General features: G+C 41.8%; 1 protein-coding gene across 2 annotated transcripts in view; it reads right to left on the bottom strand.

Annotated features, from left to right (window-relative positions):
• Window positions 1–4,568: 4,568 nt before the first annotated feature.
• Window positions 4,569–19,230, bottom strand: part of insyn1 (inhibitory synaptic factor 1) — a 51,237-nt gene continuing 36,575 nt past the window's right edge. For both annotated transcript variants that reach the window (XM_035652553.1, XM_035652554.1), the window contains exon 3: window positions 4,569–8,339. In XM_035652553.1, the coding sequence (XP_035508446.1) occupies window positions 7,527–8,339 (813 nt within the window). In that variant the 3' untranslated portion in view covers window positions 4,569–7,526. The remainder of the gene's footprint in view (window positions 8,340–19,230) is intronic.

Here is a 19,230-nt window from a genome sequence, read left to right as displayed (position 1 = left end):
GGAATATTTTTCTATGCAATGATATAGACTCAGATATTGTGAGTGTTCACTGTTGTTAGTGTCCATTAAATGATTTCCATAATGTGTACTTTATTCCTCATAATAGCATGTTGCTACAGCTGGCTTCTTACAGCTCTGTGCAAGATGGTAAATCCGGTCTGGAGACAGCAAAGATCAGTCTGTCAGCTGGGAGATTTACACTTTACATGCTCTTTAAGTCCTGGTCTGACACAGAGGGTGCCAGAAACCCCTGCCAGATTGCCAGACACCCGGCTAGCAAAGGGCCCACACAGCCATTTAATGGCTGTGCTTTCTAGGCTTTATAGCCCATGCTGATGCACTGAGGACACAAGTAAAAGAGAACATTGATTGACCACTTGGACAAGGCCTAGATGCCATAACTTAAAACTGTGGCCTGATTGCTTTTTATCCAAGCTACATTACAGGCTTTTTGCTGCCTTAGGATCAATTTTTAAAGGAAAAGCAGTGGTGTTTGTTTGTGACGTAGAGGAATGATGCAGGAATGTCTGTAACCATGATGTCCATCGAGAAGATAAATAATAGTCAATAGCCTTAATCAATTATAGTTTGCGGGAGTAAATAATAGCAGATTTGAATGACAAAAAAACAATAACATTTTGCGCAACAACCACTTTTGCATTTCTATTTAATGTGTAGGACACCTATAATTTAGTCTGACAGCAAATAAGTTGGACATTAGAATTAGTACTTTTTGGAGACTACACACAGGTTCACCCAGTTCTGGGGAACTGAGCCCAAGAGTGTTTGTAATTTTTGATTCAGGAGGTGGTGCTGGTTTTGTTTCCTTGGGTCTATTCTGGTAAGGTTTGACCGTGCTCGGGTCCACTTCAAAACAGGTCTCTGTTATTGTGAAAGCTCCAACATTTTGGGCCCATTCCAAAAACCTCCACTCTACTACACACTATCCAAATAATTGAAATTTCAGGAAGGCAACAACACTCGGGCCAAAAATTAAAATAAATTAATTTTGACCCCTGTGTGCGTGTGGATTTAGACAGGCAAACACATTTTGCAAATATTCATCATGCTTTCTTTAGTTCATTTCTAGTTCTAGTATGCCAACATTGTTTTTTATCCCATTTTGGGATAAATAACAGCCGGACAGCCAAAGAACTTTGGGCTGCATCTGTCCATAAAGGTAAAATACAAACACCATCCTTTGTTCAATAAACACAACAATGATGACATGATAAGACATAAGGAGCTGTTGTCAACTGTGACTGTAAAGTGTGACATATATGTGAACCAGACCAAATCTCTAATTAATTTTTTTGTCCTCTGTGCCTAATTAAGGACTAAAATTAAGGGAAAACACTAAAGTTTGAATGAATTTGTGTTTATTCCTCCTGTTTCTTCCATCACCTGACTTAATGAAATCCCACAGCTATTAATCTTTTGACATACCTCTGAGCTACTTTATCACCGAGCCACCGTGAGAGAGCAAACCGAGCCTGACATTTGACTAATTGCAGTCATTTGAGAATGATCACTTCTATAATGTATTGGAAATGCACAGCAGCGTAACACAACATTCAGGCACCCCTCTCCGTCTGCTGACCCACTTTACAGTCAGAACAAGGAGGAAGCCGTGAACCATTAAAAAAAAAAAAAACTCAACCTAATTGGAGAAAAATAAGCACAATAGTAATTATTGCAATCAGAGCTGATCCAGTCAGATTTTTGCCGGGATCACCAAAGACAGGAACCAATCCACGGCACAATCAGTCATCCGGAGCTGCAGCATGACCGAACTCCAGCTTATTCCCCTCCCCTCTGTTTCATAGAAAAATGACTCTTACCTGTCCTTGGCACCTTGTGAATTGCTGTGTGTTTGATGAAGACCTCAGTCACAGCCTCCTGGGCTAGAGTGGAGAGCTCATTACAGCCAGAGGAGACAAGTGCATAGGAAAGAGTGAATAGAGGAGAGTGTGTGCGTGTGTATGTGTGAGAGAGGGGCATACAGAGGAAGAGAGAGAATAGGGTGTAAACTGTGGAGAAAGTAGTAAATATGAGCAATGGGGAAAGCCCCTTGTAAGGTAAAATAAGGGGCACTTGGGGACTTGCCTTGTACATTGCACCTGTCTTATCATCATTTAACTCTTATTTGTTGGTCTTACTAAACTGTCAGCAATTCCCTGCCTTCTTGGCCTTTACCTGTAAAATGCCATGGAAATGCTGACAGGCTGCCAAACCGGAGCTGGGTGGAAAAGACTGCTGCTGGCTTTTCTTTGACTTCTACCATGTATTGTCAGAATTAGATGTACACGCACAGAGCTGCACTTTATATTCCACAGTCCACCTTTCAAATACAAACTCATTTAACAGCCGCTTTCTCCAATTGATTCTTTGCTTTCACAACTCACCAGTAACTTAGTAATACATATTTTCTGATCATGCTGAAACATGCTTCACCCATTCCTGCAGTCTGTGTCAGTGATGTTTCGTGTAATTGTGTATTTTTCTGGACCGATTCAATTGTCTCTCGATGTATTCCTCGCTCAGCTGAGCATGTCATTACACACATCATTTGTGTGCAATTTAATGTGGTATGCAACAAGGTTACATTTCTATGGTGGTTCAATTTGAAGACTTGTAGCATTTCAGCTGCAATCATTTCTTTCTCTGTCTCTCTTTTTCGCTCGCTCTCATAAATTGCTTTGGCGATGATTACGCACTCCTGTGCCTCGCTCGGTCATGCCACATTTTAAGTTCACATTGGGAGATATTCCAATTATCAGTCAGGTAATGTGTTGAAAATGGTAACTCTCTCTCTTTAGCCTGGGTGTGGTGATCATTGGACTGTGGACTGCATTGTAAAATGATATCTATCTATTGCTTTGTCATTTACTCTGGATGTAGCAGATGAAGGATTTATATGCTTTTCATTGACTCTTGAATTGTGATTGTACTGAAATGTGTTTTGTGTAAATGCTAGGGACTGCAGTTGCTTCTGGGTCAGTCAGTATTAGTGTCTTCATTTGTACAGCTTTCACAGGTGGCAAAAGGACAGTTTGCCACAATAAAGTCAGTGCAACAAAATTTGGACAGGCACAGGAATGTAGTGAAATTTCAAGTTTGTGCACTTTTTTAATGTCTTTTATCTGAACTGTAATAATACAAATTCCCCAAACCAAGGTCCAGTACAAACACTAAAAATGATTTGGTAGTTTTATTTGATCAAAGCCGTATGGTGGTCTTCTCTTTGACCTATCATAGAATAATTATCGCCTCTTTGTTTTGCTTGACACACTGTTCAATCACAACGCCAGGGTGTATGTGAAAGTGACAGGGTTCTCATTAACTTTAATTACTGTGTGCCAAGTCATCTGAAGGCAAGTGTTTTGTCCCAGGAACCGCCCAGCCCCCCACTCGCCGCCACAGGGCCCCGTCCTTCATCACCTGTGAAGGTCTAATCTTATCTGCGGCTGTTGCATGGTTCTTCATTAATCACTCCCCCGGCCCAATCAAATGGTGACTGATGGTTGACGTGGCCTTGTCCGGCCATCCCTCAGGTGCTGGGAGTCGGTCTCGGGTTGGCCGAGGCCACAGAGCGGTATGGATTCCGTGGCCGATTGCGACCGGTGTCTGTGTGTGCATAAACCCAGCACTGTCCTTTACATGGGGTACACGGTGTGCTATGTAACCTTGTGCCAACCGTTCAGTTCAGATGAAGTTCAACACATTGTTCCGCTACTGCTGACCTTCTCTCATCAGCCTGACTTTGATTTGGTAGGATTCAAGCCTTGATCTGGGTACCATTCACTTTTGCTCAATGACACAATACTTTTTACTTGTTTGACCAAAACCGAGACACTAAATTATTGTCTCATCTCTTGATGAGCTCAGTAGAAGCGCAGTGACTTACCAGCAATAACATGAATGGAAAGGGGTGTGTGTCGAGAGGAGGTTGCAAGTACTGTAGGACAAAGAGGAGGAAATAGAAATAGTTTGCTCTAGTAGCGGCAGGATATAAATGGCACAAAGATGAAACAAATCAACCTTAGGTAGCCCCGGCCGTTAGCTAATCCATAGTAATCAGTGAGGCTGCATTGAGCTCTCCGCTTCATGGACCCTTACCAATCAGCTGAGAAAACAGAGATCCGTCATCTGTTTTCCTCTGCTCACTGACGGGGGCAAGGGGCAGTGAGAGTGAAGTGTGGTAATTATATATGAAGGGTTGGTATGGAAGGGGTTGGGGGCGTATGTTTCTGTGTTTTAGTGCCATAATCACCTTTTTTAAAGTGTTTTTTTTTTTTCACTACACAATTTGTCAGTCACTCAGCAGAGAGTGTCCCACTGGCAGTGATTAGAGGATTGATCAGGGATGTGAACTAATACATGCCCACTGCTGATGTCAAAACACAGATGGCATGACTTACTTTGCCGCCTTCTCAAAGAGATTTTGTTTAATCTTGTCTTATGGACAAGTCTGGCCAAATTACTTCCAGGGGGATGTGCTGCGTCTATTTGTATTGATCTCCATTAATTGCTGTGACAGTGAAATATGAAATTAGACATGAGGCAATATATAATTCAGAAAATATCACTTATCTCCTGACACAGTGTGCAGGCACAAAGGCAGTGAACATACAGACAAGAGACACTCACATATGCACACGTACACAAACACACATCTGTTTTGTATTCAGTGACATCACAAAATGATCTTCCTGGTGGGCAGATGATTTGGCATCGGTGTGCTCAGGTTTTCATAACCTTTGGATGCCTCCCATCCTTGTCCTACAGAGAACTGAGGACAAAGCTCTGCCCTATTAGAGATGAATAATGAGCCTGTTGGCAAAAGAGACGTTGCTAATGTTTTGTCCAAATATCTCAAATCTGTCCCCAATGATAATGTATTCTGCGCCAGTGCCAAACCGCTCTATATTTGAAGAGGTGATTTCATCGCAGATATGACTTATAAAATCTTTAGACTGGAAAGGAGAGGGGGAAAAAAATCCCCCTCGCATTATAATGTCTGGCGGGTGTATAGGCATCACAATAAGGGCTTAGTTTGTTTTCCTGTAATTGATGCTTTGCCTGTGTGGCGGCATAGCTTTGTTTGTTTATGCTAATGGCTGTGATGACCTGTTGGTCCCCAATCTAGCAGGGAAATGGCAGCCAATGCTTTGGGGAGTGAGCCATTGATCTCTTTTCAGTGGCTCTTTCTTCACAGGTACTTGGGATTAACTGAGCCAGAGCAAGACGAAATGAAAACGTTACAAAACTGGAGGAAAAAAATCACCAAATTACTTCTGATATATGCATGTATAGCACATCAGCTTCTGGCTAATTGATGCTTGTGCGTCTTCCACCAAGCTGCCTAGTGTTAAAGTGCTCACTCTGCCTTCCTTATATTGGGCTCTTGAGGCTTGATGCTGCCTAAACAGCACAGCTGTAATTCCCTTAAGCAGCGGACTATGCAATAACTGTTATACATGAACACACAAGCAAAAACAAAGAGGTGGGCTGTTATGGATGTGTTTCTCCAGAGCACCTAATGATCAACAGTGTTGCAGTGACCAGTTGTAGAAGACTGGACGCATCCCAAGCCATCATCAAAGCAGAAAATCACTACCAGGCACTGGAAAATGACTTAGGTAATTGTCAACAGAATTAGTATGAAATTTGTTGAATAGGGTCCATGGTTATTTTGAGCCACATTTACAATTATTGCTTTTGAGAATTTGCCAAAATTGTAAAATCTTCACCACTATGTGCATCGCAAGGAGATTTATCTGGCTTACAGTAGAATGAGATTTTCATTTTGACTTTATTAGTCTAGTTTGTTTGTTGATTCCAATATATTGCTTTGACCAGTTGTAGATGGAGAACATTCCTGCAGACTAAAACTGTCTTAATTTACATGAATTTAGTAAAATATGCTAATGATAAATTGACTTGTTGATGGAAAAACAATCACATAAGAAGTAGTTTCAACCACAAAAAGCCTGTGATTTTGAGGTAAAAACAAGATAGCATGCTCGCATGTACTGTATATATATATTTTACATGGAAGCATTAAATATATGAAGTAATAGAGTAAGTAAAGTTTCTTTCTACAGTATGTGAATAAATAAGATTCTATGACCATCTCTGCCTACTGCGGAAGGTAGTCCACATTAGGTGATCAGAGGCACAAAGGTTAGCTTCACAGGAGTCAGCAAGGATTTTCCTCTTTAAGACTATGACATTTTACTTTACTTTTTTTTCTCTTTTTTTTTTTTTGAACTGGAAAACACAACATTAGGAAAGTACGGGTGAGAGGACCAGGGGAGCAGGCTCACAAAGCCGTTCCCCGGGGTAGATTATTGCTCTGTAAAAAAAATCTTTGAACAGGAACACTCTCTCTTTCCACCACCAGCTCTCACTCCTGGACGCACATTTTTTGAAATGTCAGTTCTTTAGGGCCGCAGTTCTAATTTTTGTTCCACTCAGTGTAAGTAAATAGGTCTGACTGTGAGTTTTTGTTCACAGATCCCAGGAGAGTGCCATGCAGGCTCAGCAGAGAGACCTCTCGCTGCAACCTCCCTCTAACATATTGATCAGGAATGGCTATTGGCGTTAGCCCTGTGAATAAAATGCTGCTCTACCGAGTTCAATTCCCCACTGGGCGACTGAATGGAGAGACAAAACCTTTAGCACTTTTTTATAGACTGCTTTTTAGCTGGGATCCTAGGTTTAATGACGTCACAGTCAGGCATGAACGAAGAGAAAAAAAATTGGAAATGTCACTTTAGTGGACCGCACATTCTCAAATTATTTTATATATTTTTTTTCCCTGCCTGCCACTCGTTCAGCTTTTGCAGCAGACCAAGAAGGAATCACACTGACATGATTTAGAAAATCAAGGGCAGGTAAATAGTGTTGTTTTCTGGCTCCACGCTCAAAGTTGTTTGTTGACATCAAAGAGAGGAAGAGGCTTGACATGTGCATCTAGATACATTACCCTGCTGAAAGCAACAATCCCCTTGACATTTGAAATAACTGGAACATAAAAAAGACAATGTTTATACAGATTCAGAGTACAGAATGTGCAGCGTTTTGTATCCACATTATAGGAACAAGCATTTTCTTTTCTCTTTTTTTGTGACTTAAACTATTGTATGACATGAGGGGAAAGGGCCTCTTCATACTTCCAATTTTGAACACTTCAAATGTTCGAGTAAAAATGATTGCTTTTATAATCTCTGTCATTGTTTGAAATGACTACACATACGGAATCCATTCAGTGTTTCTTTTAACAGTAGAACAGGCACTAACCTTTTGGTCCACCAGTATCTTTCATCTTAATGATCTCCTTTGCTTCATTTCATCTTGTTTTCCCTGAGCCTCAGAATAACTTTAGGTAGTCGAGTGATTTCCCATATATCATTTATTTATTTAGTAATTAATTTATTTGTGTATTAATCTATGAGCTATGTATTTAATATTAAATAATGCACAGTCCTCTTCATGAAATTTATGATAAACTTAGGGCTTTCTCAGTGGTCCTTTGTTTTCTGTTTGGTTGGAATATAGGGCAGTACAGTTTGGGTGCTCTTGTCAGAGACAGTTTGTGTGCTGCTATTTCGTAACAGTTTTTTGCGGCAGCCAGGATTTAAGAGACCTTTCCTGGGTAGTGTGTGAGCTCCCGTCGTCCCCTTCATTGGCGAGGAGACATACGAAGGGTCCAGACAGTTATGGAGGAGTGAGTGCTCAGAGGAAGAACGTTTGGGGGTGACTGAGCTTGTCAGGAGACTGGGTTCACTATCGCTATCCGGTGTAGCACAGCCACTCTTGTCCTCCTGTAATTCCTCTTGCTCCTCCTCCTCCTCGTCATCGTCACAGCATAACGCGTGGTACAGAATTTTGTCACTGAAGCGGACTCTTTCTCTTGTGCCAGAGGTACGGGAAGTCTTGTGGCTGTGCGTGGAGCTGCTGGCCTCCTCGCTGGATGAATCTGGAGTAATAATGCGGGGCCCATTAGGGATAGGCAGCCCACCGTTCATCTGGGAGTAGACCGAGGCAGTGGTGGGGGTCTGTGTCTGGGTGGGGATGGTCCCGCGGCCCAGATCCTGTCGTGGATCTCCTGGTTGCTCACCAGGTCTGCGGGCGGCAGCAGCGCCAGCCGCCTCCAGATAGCTGCAGAACTCCCAGCTATCAGAAAGCACATCTGCATTGAGGAAGTCCAGCCTGAAGGCCTCTCCCAGACCCCGCTCACTGCTGGACGTGCTGCTGGCTGTGGCCACCGTCCAGTCATCTGGCTCCAGGTCAAAGTCAAAGTCGGATGTTAGTTTATCGATCTGACCCACCACCTGAAATAGAAAAGAGAGAGCACGAGAGAGGGAATTGATCAGATATTGTAGGGAAGGAGATCTTAGCCCTCAGCGCCATAGAAAAATATTTCATTTAGATCCAAATATTCTTATGTATTCATTTTAAGCCACACATGGCTGTAAAGTTGGTCCACCTCTTTGTTCCAGACTGAACATCTCAAAAACTTTTGGATGGATTGCCATGTTACCCAGAGGATAACTGACTTTGGTGATCCCTTTTTACCCTCATACTCATTTTGTGTTTAGTGCCAATTAGAAAATGCACTAAACTAGGATGGTGAACAGGGTAAATATTACACCTGTGAAACATTAGCATGTTGGCTTTGTCATTGTAAGCTCGTTAGCATGCTGTTATTAGCAATTAGCTCAAAGCACAGCCACACAGTTCTGCGAGTGTGGCTGCAGACTTTTAGTCTTGATTCCACCTCCAAGTGTCGGATAAAGTGATTTTAGTGTCCACATTTGACAATAACAGTGCAGCAGCTGACAAACAAACAACAAAAAAATTATTATTATATTTGTAATCCAGGTAAAATTCACATCAGTGTTTGGCAATGTGAAAACATTTTGAGGCAGGTAAAGATTGAGCAGTTGAATCTGAGACCATCTGAAGTGGTTTGGGTTGCATTAGTAGAACACAGTACATGGCACATGGATTCCTGATTGAGGATTTTTACACGACAACATCATAGGCGGCGCAACAAATCGAAGGGCTCTTTTCACCACCACTGCATTGCTTAAGGATTCCCTGTAGAGTCTTAGACCTCTTGTAGTGCGATGGAGCTGTTTATCGATGAGTGGGTCCCTGTTTTGTTTATCTTGTGAAGGGCTATACAGTCCTATGAATGGTAGCACACTACTCCACTGATCAACAGGTGGCGGCAATATGCCAAAATATGCTGCAATGCGCCAGCAAAGGTAGAGAATAAAAAGACTGCAAGCTGCTAAACATGGATGTAAACTCAACAAGTTTGTTAGACCTCAAGGATGCACACGGCGTGTTTTGGTGAGTAACACCTAATGTAAACATAACTTTTGTTTGTTGATCAGACATCTCCACTAGGTCCCTTTCATGTACACAGGGGGTTGATTATAACTCAAATTTTGGTACTGTTGGAAGCATAATAAGTGCAAAATGTTCATGATCTAACCTTTACACATACATAGCCTTAAAAATAAATGGACTCACTCTCATGACAAAAGTTCACAAAAGTGTGGAAGAAACTTTACTATGAATCACTGTGAAAGCTTAACTGATACTACATTGCATGAAATTTCCAGATGCTTTACATCCCACTGATTTACCCCCAACAGGCAGGTTTAACAAAAGCTAAGATTTATTCACAGCTGCTGTTAGATCTGTGTTTGCCTTTACAGCTTGCCATTACACTACTTTCCATACATAAATCCTTAATTGTTTGTTCGTGGTTTTTAAAATTGTTTTTATTTACACCAAGGCCTCCTGTGGACAGGTGTTGTAAATTAGCTATATTCTACATCAAGACAAAATTAAATATCAACTGGAATGAGTTTGTGGCATTAAAGGAAAGCGAGAAGAACTGAAAAAGCCTCCTCTGGAGAAAGTGGTACATCCCAAGTCATGTGGCTGATTCATTTGGCCTTGATGTTGTATTGTAGCTACCTGGAAGAATGAGATGAACCTACACAAACATACAGCTTTACAGTGCAAACACTTAACCCAGTGCTTGCAACGCTTGTGCACTGATGTATATTTTAATTCCAGTGCTTTTGTATTGTCCACATCAAACAAAATAAACTCAAAATCTCACCTATACTGCATGGATCACCTGAAAGAATTTAATTCATTATTACCTCAAAATTAATCTCCATGTTTCTATCATCAACCGCCACAGCGTTAAGTGTTTGATGAATAGAAAGCACTTCAGCTGAAATCACACTGGTTTGCTGACAACACCTAAAATCCAAGCCCTCTATACTTGACATTTTAGCACCTTCAATCAGCATGTTCTGCTCTCAACAACAACCTATTGTAAAATGAAAACACTCAGCATTCACGCAGCATGTAAATGATACATTTCCCTGAACCATTCAGCAATTAAGCCTAGTGGTTTGAACTCCAAAAAGTTTTGCGCATGTGAGTTTGCAACATAATTGCAGCTGAATAGCAGAGAAAGTGTATTTTTACCCTGAGATTTGTGGAACATGATCCCTTTTTTTCCTGCCTCTATAATTATTTTCAGTGTTTTTGCTTCTTTCTGGCTTGTACGACTACAAATGAGTACGGTTGTATCAACAGCTCAAAATCTTAACTCTGCATGTAGAACTAAAATCCTTCTTTACTATCTGTCCAACTTTAAAAGAATAAATGATGAGACTAAGGATGTAAATGCAAACAGGGACGGAATACTGACATTGTGCTGATGCTCATCGAAAGCTCAGGTGATCTCCACTGCAAACATGGCGAGGGACATCCATGAGCTTTAGCATCTTGCGCAAATATCTCAATATGATGATTTGAATCTCATATAAATGTGCTTACCAAATCCTTGAATCAAAAATAAGAACACTGACTTACATCACTGGCCTCAAATTCAACAGAAGGAGAGTATGATGGGTGATTAGATGCTGCTATTATCCTCACTACTGCATTTTATATAGCTACTGAATCCTTTTTCTTAGAGGTATTTTCTTTATTATTTATTGCCTGCATTTGAATCTGGCTGTACACGTCTGCATGCATGGCATTGGCTCGTCTGTCAATGAGCTTCTCTGCAGATCTGCCAGTTGTGGCATCGTACAGCTCATGAGTACCTGGACCGTGCTTCTCTCTTGGCAGCCTGCCCGGAGGGAATTGGGCTGTATGAATCCTCTAATCCTTGAATTACTCAACGTGTTTGCTGTGTGATTTGCCGACTTTTTACTCATGGAGTTGTTAATGTACGACGTTTCTCAGACCCAGAGGAGGCTGAATAGCTTTGTTTACTTGGTTACACAACTTGAGCAAGGGACTTAATTTAATCACAGAGTTAAGAATCTGTCAAATGTATTTCACAAGCTTTCCATGACACCAATACAGTTGTTGGTTAGACGTTATTGCAATAAGCAGATAGTCATTTTAAATAATTCTCATTTAGATTTGTATTTCAAACAGAAACACTCTGCTGTGATATGTTAAAGGAAAGCTAAACAGTGCTGTAAAAATAAAGTTTCTGGTTCAAAATCACCTGAATGTTGCTGTTTCTCTGCAGTGGATCATGACCCTGCTTATTTTCCATTTTAAAATGCATTCCCAAGTGTTAACGGTAAGCTGTGCCAGCTTCCACCGCTAGTTAGCCTGACCCCTGCCTGCGGTATGTAGGCTAATTTAGCTTGATAAGTGTCTCAGCTCGAAGGGTTCTGCTGAATCTTTCTAGGTCACAATGCAGCACATGCTCTATGCAGCAACAATGAACACTAGTCCCTGCTTTTTCTTCCAGTCAGAGAATGTGTGATGAAGGAGCTATGGAGTGAATTGAAGGAGCAGATTGCTTTAGCACAAAGGATGAATGAACACATCAGGAACCAGTCATTAACAATGCGCACAATGTGTTTAAAATAGAAAATGAATTCTGAAAATCTACAAGAGTCAAAGATAGAAGGCAAAAGTGATTATGTGACTTTACAATGAAAGTGGAACACAATCATATCTGTACATCGCTGAAGAAGATACCAAACTATGAAATAACAGGTCATTTTAAAAGTAGAAAATTTACCAAACATTGTGTGAGTGAACAGAGTTCAGTGCCAGTTTCCTATGCAATAACCAGCTCATGTTTACTGTACGAACACTTAATTGTCCTGTGCACATCAAATTATTCTGGCTGATTACGTAGGTGGACAATACAGAGTCACATGTTTAAACTGCCTGATATCCTCCAAACAACTGTTACCGTACCTTACAATACCTAAAATGTAGGTCTGTAATTAAATGCTAGTTAATAGTAAATATAGCTAAGTGCTTTTGACATCTTCTTTGTTTTGTTTTCTTAAAAATCTGGATATGCAGCTTGATGCTGTGATAAACCTCTGGAGTTAGGATGTGTATCCCCCATGGACTTTATGACACTATCACTCTACAATTTTTATGATGCAGCGATGGCATATCCTTGTGACTGAAAAGACTCCATTTGCAACACAGTTAAGCAGTAATGTATAGTATAAGTGTGGATATGAGTGCTGGGGATTTGAGTTTATCTTTAGTCTTTAATTTTCTCTCAATGCCTCCGCTGACAACTTAACTTATTTTCTTTACTGTAAATGGTGTCTAGTGGAAGCTACTAAAAACTATAATGATGAATATAGCAATATCTAGGATTCTGTGTGTGAATGATTAGCACACAAATCATAGCAAACATTATTTTTTTAGGCAGGATTGCCTAGCCAATACTGAGCACGTCTGATTTTGTTTATACAGTCTATACAGAGCAATAAGTGGTATTGTAAAACTTTTTTTTTTCTCTTTTTCATTGTATACTATCAGCCGGCAGCCACGAGTCAACTGTGGTCACAGCACCTGATCAACACTGAGTTCAGTCATTTCAGAGCTCTCAGAGGTGCTTTAAAAGAGAGGCTGCCTCGGCAGCATCAGGCGAGGGTTTATTACTGTACCTCAACACCTGTCTGAAATGATTGTGCCGGGTAATTGAGGGTCAGAGTGAAAGAGGGCACTTGGAGCCTTGTCTGTGACAGAAAGGCCCAATGATGGAAAAGACAGGCAAGGGTAATCTAACACAGAGTGATGGTCAGTAATGTAAAAACTCTCTTCTCTGGTGGAGTGCTGATTTGAGAAATAGATTCCGTACTGTCCACTATCATTACAAGAGTCCTTCTCTCCAATATTCAGCTCCACCTGGTATCATGATTTATTTATCGTGAGTGGGTACCTGTTTCTTTTCCCCCAAGTGAGCGCCTGTCCTCTGTTAATGCTAATTGAAAATGTACTGGAACATTAGCACTGGAATAAGTTATTCCACTACTAATGTTTAATGTAATGATGAAAAACACAGGCTGAGGTCAAAATTGCCTCTGATGAGGAGGGGAATACTTACCACATGTTTTTATCACTCTGTTGATCCTTAAACAGATGTTTAAAAGGAATAGCTTGTTTTGATGTGCACTGATGGCTTTCTGTACGAGAAGATTTTTGTTTGCTGTCACGTAAATCATGTAAAAGTGCATCTTTAACATGTTTCTAATGATGTGGATATCATGTTTTTGTGCCGTCTTACATATTCTAGTATTTATCGGCGAATAAAAACAGCTCTGTACATATGTAAAAAATACATCAGGTGTGAGTTACCAAAATAAATGAGACATAACACCCTCACTGGGTTCATTTGAAATGCCCGCTGTATGAGTGAATTTTCTGTGGATCGCTTCATTACGCTGTGTTCAAGTGGCCTCTCTCCATCTGTTCGTGTGCCACCCGTTCTTCCCGGAGTCATTTTCAGACTAGACTGAGAGAAGTTTGCCGTGCTTGTTTGTTAATTATGCAGCATCCAGCGTCTAGCATGGCTTTCCTGTTTTCACGGGAAAAACTCAAATGTGTTCAGTGGAGCCATTCAAACACATCTAAGTGTTATTTCTTTCTCAACATGTCACAATAGATTTCCAGCCTGTCCCTGTGCAGTACTTCCAGCGCTGGAAGCGGTTTATGCCATTTAGGAAGTCTCAGTAATTATCACAATAGCGTGGCATGCTGGCTTCGTAAGTAAAACGTTCGCAAATATTGTTTTAATGCAGTTGGCTCCTGCGGTTTTGCAGTTCCTTCTTACTCTGTACCCCATGCTGGTTTACCCTCAATTTAATTCTCCTCAAGACGTGAAGAGGGGAGCATCCAAGCCACTCACATTGTGCTGATATGGTTTATCTTATCCCCCAGAAGCTAATTTATCATTCCCGACTTGGCCCTGGAGGAACATATTTACTGGATTCACTAGAAAAATTGTCCAGTGACTCATAAACGTGTGCAATCTCTTCCAGACATCTTATTCACCATAGAGTATTTTGAATTTCTTGTTACATACTTAATATTACCCAGCTGTATGTGAGCAACATGCATGAATGTCTGCATAGCGCTGGTGGCTTGAAAGCTTGGGCCACATTACGTGAAAGCTCAGGGCAGATTTGTGAAGCAGGAGGTAGGTGCTTTGACTGACGGGGCACAGCACATGCCTGCTTGTAATCTCTACAAGGTTGGGTGTGAAGCATGAGACAGAAGCAGAGTATTCAGACATGTTTTGTGAAAAATATGAGTGTTTAGAACATGCTGAGTGCATGGATGGGCAGCAGAGTAATTAATTATGCTCTATGTGTCAATTCAGAATTTTCCCTTGGCATTTTGATGCTTTCTTCCTGCTGTGAAAACTTCACTGGAACCCATTTAACACCTGCGGTTTCAACCTGACCATAGCCTTCTCAGAGCAAACACAAACTTACTTACAGCCACATTACCAGCTTGAGTGTTTCATACTCGCTCCCTGCCAAAATAAAGATAGATTTTGTGTGTACTATCGCTTTAATATAGCTGTACATTTTCACAGCTCTGCTTCAGAATCCCTTTTAACAAACACACACAAAGACACAAAGTTTGTGAACTGTGGGAAAGTGTGCAACTGATGGTGAGACTCAGATGACATCTGTTAACATGTTTCCAAAGTTCAGCACACACCTTACTACTGTTTCCTCTCTTCATTAGCACTACATGTGACATACTTTTAGATACTGTTGAACTGTTTCGGCAGAAAGACAAATGCCTGTATGCTTGTTGTACTTGTCAGTTACTCGAGTTGGGTTGTGATTCCGATGCGATTGACTCTGCATAGGTCCATTGGTCTGTGGGCGGGGGACATTACAGACAAGCCAAGGGGGACCTGATTTAGGTCAGGCCATCTTGATTGGTGAGATGTGTTGCTTGGTGTTGGCACAGGGATGAAGTGTCCTTTGAAGTGTTCGCTGGAAGCATTTGGTGTAATTATCCTGTCATGAGAGGGGCTATAAGCCTGAGACTTCATTAGGCACATGCCCCCTGCTTTTTCATCTTTTCTCAAAAAACACTCATCTTTATGGAGGCCTTAAAGTGCTAAACAACACTGTGATGAGCGTAGGGCCAATACCTCCTGACAACTCACTAATCAAAAGCATCATTACAAACTTCACCGCATAATGGGCCTCATTTATCCCTTTGGGGCTTTAGAAGAGGTGGGCTTCTGCGGTCCTTGAAGCCTGGGAAATCAACCACTTCCTTAGCCAAATTTAGGTCATTAGACTGGGCAGACTGATCCACCTGCTGTATGGCAAATTTGGAAGGTTTATACTATTATGCTGGAGAGGTTATGGGTTGTACAATCAGTGAGGGAGCAAGATGGGAACTCTGTCTTCCAGCAACACGGAGGCAGCAGATGCAGCATGCGTTGGTGCTGGCAGAGCACACTGATCATTTATTGAGGTTCTCCTTCATTGCTTCTATCCATGTTGAGAGGCCTAGCGCCGGTAATGACCAGAAAAAGATGGTAGTGCCACGCTACGGGGCTCCTCAGTCTGTCTGCTTCCCAGAGATAGCACTCGGATTAGACCTAGGAGTTCTCTCGGGTCACGCTGGCCACATGCAAGGAAAGAAAAGGTGTGCATGTGTGTACAGCCAGGCCACGGTGATCCATTTTAATGACTCAGTAGAGTTTTCATTAACAACATGGTGTCTTTCTGTCGAAGGTCTAACGTGATTGCAGTTTGTCAGAGCGCGGCAAATGTGCGCCCGTTTATGTGTGTGTGGCGGGTTGGAGAATATACGTAGTTAAACCATACTGGAAAAAGGGGAGAATCACTCTGGCAGAGGAGAATACAACGCTACAGGAACCGGCTCAGCCCAATCCTGCAGTAAATCCCTCACCCTGACACTTCACACTGCCAGTTTGTCTACAGGCCAAAGCAGTAAGCAGATAAGCACAAGCAAGTCTACCCTGGAAAAAAAAAGAAAAAGAAAAGATGCAGAACGCAGTAGCTACATGGCTATCCCATTTTGATTACTGATTACAAATAATACTCTATATATAATACTGTATGAATTTTTTTACTGTGATTAAAGTTGATTTATTACAACAACAATACCTCACATAATTCTTACAATAGCAGTGAACAGGCACTAAAAACTGCTGTAAACACGTTAATACATAAAAACATCATAGCTTAATATAAACAAATTGTCTGGGTTGTCCAACTCTGTTTACATCAGATACTGTGTATAGTGAAGCATAAAGTTAAAGTTGACTGTATTGTTGTTGAGAGCTACTGACCTATGAAAGCAGCAGCAGCAGTAGTATAACAATCAGGGGTGTAAAAGAAATTCTGCCCAGGACCAGCCCTGGGGGGAGGGCTGGTAAACAGACAGACAGGGCTGGAAGGCTGCTAAAAACTTGGTTATACCGACCCACTGATGCAGCAGCCCACTAGGATTTGTCCCAGTATGCCCATTGCCAAGTATACCACTCGTAGCAATAGTAGTAGTTTGAATAGTCAATCAATTTACAGTTGGGGTTAGTATTGACAGACAATGATAGAAACTGAAAAGAAAATAAGGTGCACTTTGAAACCTTTTTGTTATTTTGAAAGACATTTTGTTTAGAACATGCCAGTTTCAAGCCCATATTTTGGGCTTCATTGAGATGATATATGGTGGAAATACTGGCAAAAATGTAGACGTCTCTCACATTTAACTGCAGACAGACACAAACACAAAGATTGACATTTATGTCCTTATGTCAGTCTAACTCAAACAGGCATCAACGGTCACTTCTTCTAACAATCACTTGATATACACCTCCATTTCAGTTATAAGTTATTCAAAGAAGGAACATAAGAAAGATGAAAGATGAATGGAGGGACAGAGGGGATCACCGAGTGAGCCACAGGCAGCAGGCTGATTGGCCAGAAACATAATCTCTCTCCAAACTTATCCTCACATTCTTAACGCTTGCGCAGCTTTTTAGGCGATCTCCCAATTGTCAGCTTTGTTCCACTTTTGTAACTTTGAGGAACATATTTATATCTTTGAAAAATATAGCCTACAATAAAACTTCTTTACAACATCAGGGTTGATTTGCACCTCACTCAGTTACATTATTACTGATATACAGTCACCAGTACACTCAACAATTAATGCCTTTTCATCAAGTGAGACGGGACACACTGCAAACACCCCCTTCCCCAGGCCAAAATATTTTGCAGTATGCGCACCTACCCTTCCAGCCAGCAAGACAAGAGTTTCATGTTAATGGTTGTGTGAGAATTATTCCCTGTCTACCCGCATGCACAAATCCTTATCAAACCCTTGGCACCTTGTTTTTCATAATTAAAACATCCTCCCTGTCCACATTCCCTGTTATGGTCCATATCACTGTCTTCTTGGGGCGGCCTGGACCACGCATGATACTTGCCTATTGGCAGTTCTTCACTGCAGCAGTACTGCGGCGCGCTGTTACCTTTCGACCATTTCCAGGGGCGCGTGTAAATGGATGCCCCCCCCCCCCCCCCGAAAACAAAAAGGAAAAAAAAAAAACAAAAACTTAAATAACAGTGTGTAGTAGATGCTATGGACGGCTGAGTTTAGAGGCGGTCTTCGTGTTTTCATTGGCATGAAATGTCCTACACTCACGCAGCGTTGGGGTCAGACCAGCGTCCAAGTCAAAGAGGAGCACCAAGGCCGAGGAGCAGACCCATGGAACTTTGACATTAGCTAAAATAAAAACAGACAGGAGACAAGGCGTGTTCACCTAATTTTCCGATGTACCGCCTCGCCGAGATGAATCATAGGCGAGAGGAAACATTCTATGGCCTGCTGGGCGTCTTCCTCGCATGCCTGCCTGAGTAAAGGATTTCGATTCAACTCCAACTGAAACGGAGTTTGTAAACTCTTCAGGTAGAAGCTAGCCACTTCCTCCGATTCTATGGAAGAATTTCCCCCGGACCACAAGCACAGCCAACGGTCGCACCAAAACCAACCCGCAAAAGGGTTCTACATTCTCTAAAAGCGAGGCAGAACGTGTCTCGTTAGCGCGTGTCTGCCAGTTTGGATCCCTATCAGCCTCCTGGTTGCGGGTAGAAAGAAAAGACAGGCGCAGCATGTGAATAATCACAGTCCTGTCAGCCGTGGCGGGACCCGGATCTGTGTGGATTGTGGATATACGGGTTGTAAACACTGGGACAACAGCTGCGCCACTCGCGGCATACGGTTAATCACTCCAGCGTACATCCATGACACCCTGCCAGACTGTTTCAGTCCCAAACAGCTTGAGCATTGCTGTCACTCCTATGTCAAACAAGTCACGAGTTGCTTGCCGGCACCTTAGACTGCTTTAGTTCTCACGCTGCAGCTACACAGACTTCCAAGAGGTTGCTGTCTTGCTTGCTTATGTGTGCGCTATCACCTTGAAGATCGGTTTTTCATTGACATCAAATTTGAGTCGAGCTTCCAGCTGTCCAGCTTCACCATACTGTCACCTCGTTTGTCTTAAGCAAGAGCAACCACCAGCTGGCTGTGCTAGGGCAGAATGGTCTTAAAGCTGCAGTTTCCTATAGCTGCAAGGTGTTAGCTGCAAAGGGTGTTAATGCTAGAGTACACCTGATCTGTACTGATGAAATAGTCAACCTTCAATCAGTAAATACTGAGTAAAAATTACATTTTTTTGGTTTTCTTTAAGCCAAAAAAAGAAGTCAAAGTTTTGTGAAGTCCCTCACTACCACACCCCACCACCCTTTTCAGGGCCAACATCATGACAATTTTAAAAATGTCATTAGAGACTTTTTCACTCCGCGCACCGAAGGCTTTTAGGCAGCTATAAGTACCATGGTGAAC

This window comes from Morone saxatilis, unplaced genomic scaffold (assembly GCF_004916995.1).
Source record: "Morone saxatilis isolate NCDOM2014 unplaced genomic scaffold, NCSU_SB_2.0 Contig11, whole genome shotgun sequence".
NCBI lineage: Eukaryota > Metazoa > Chordata > Actinopteri > Moronidae > Morone > Morone saxatilis.
Note: the sequence above shows the minus strand (reverse complement) of the source record. Positions and strands in the feature narration are given on the sequence as shown.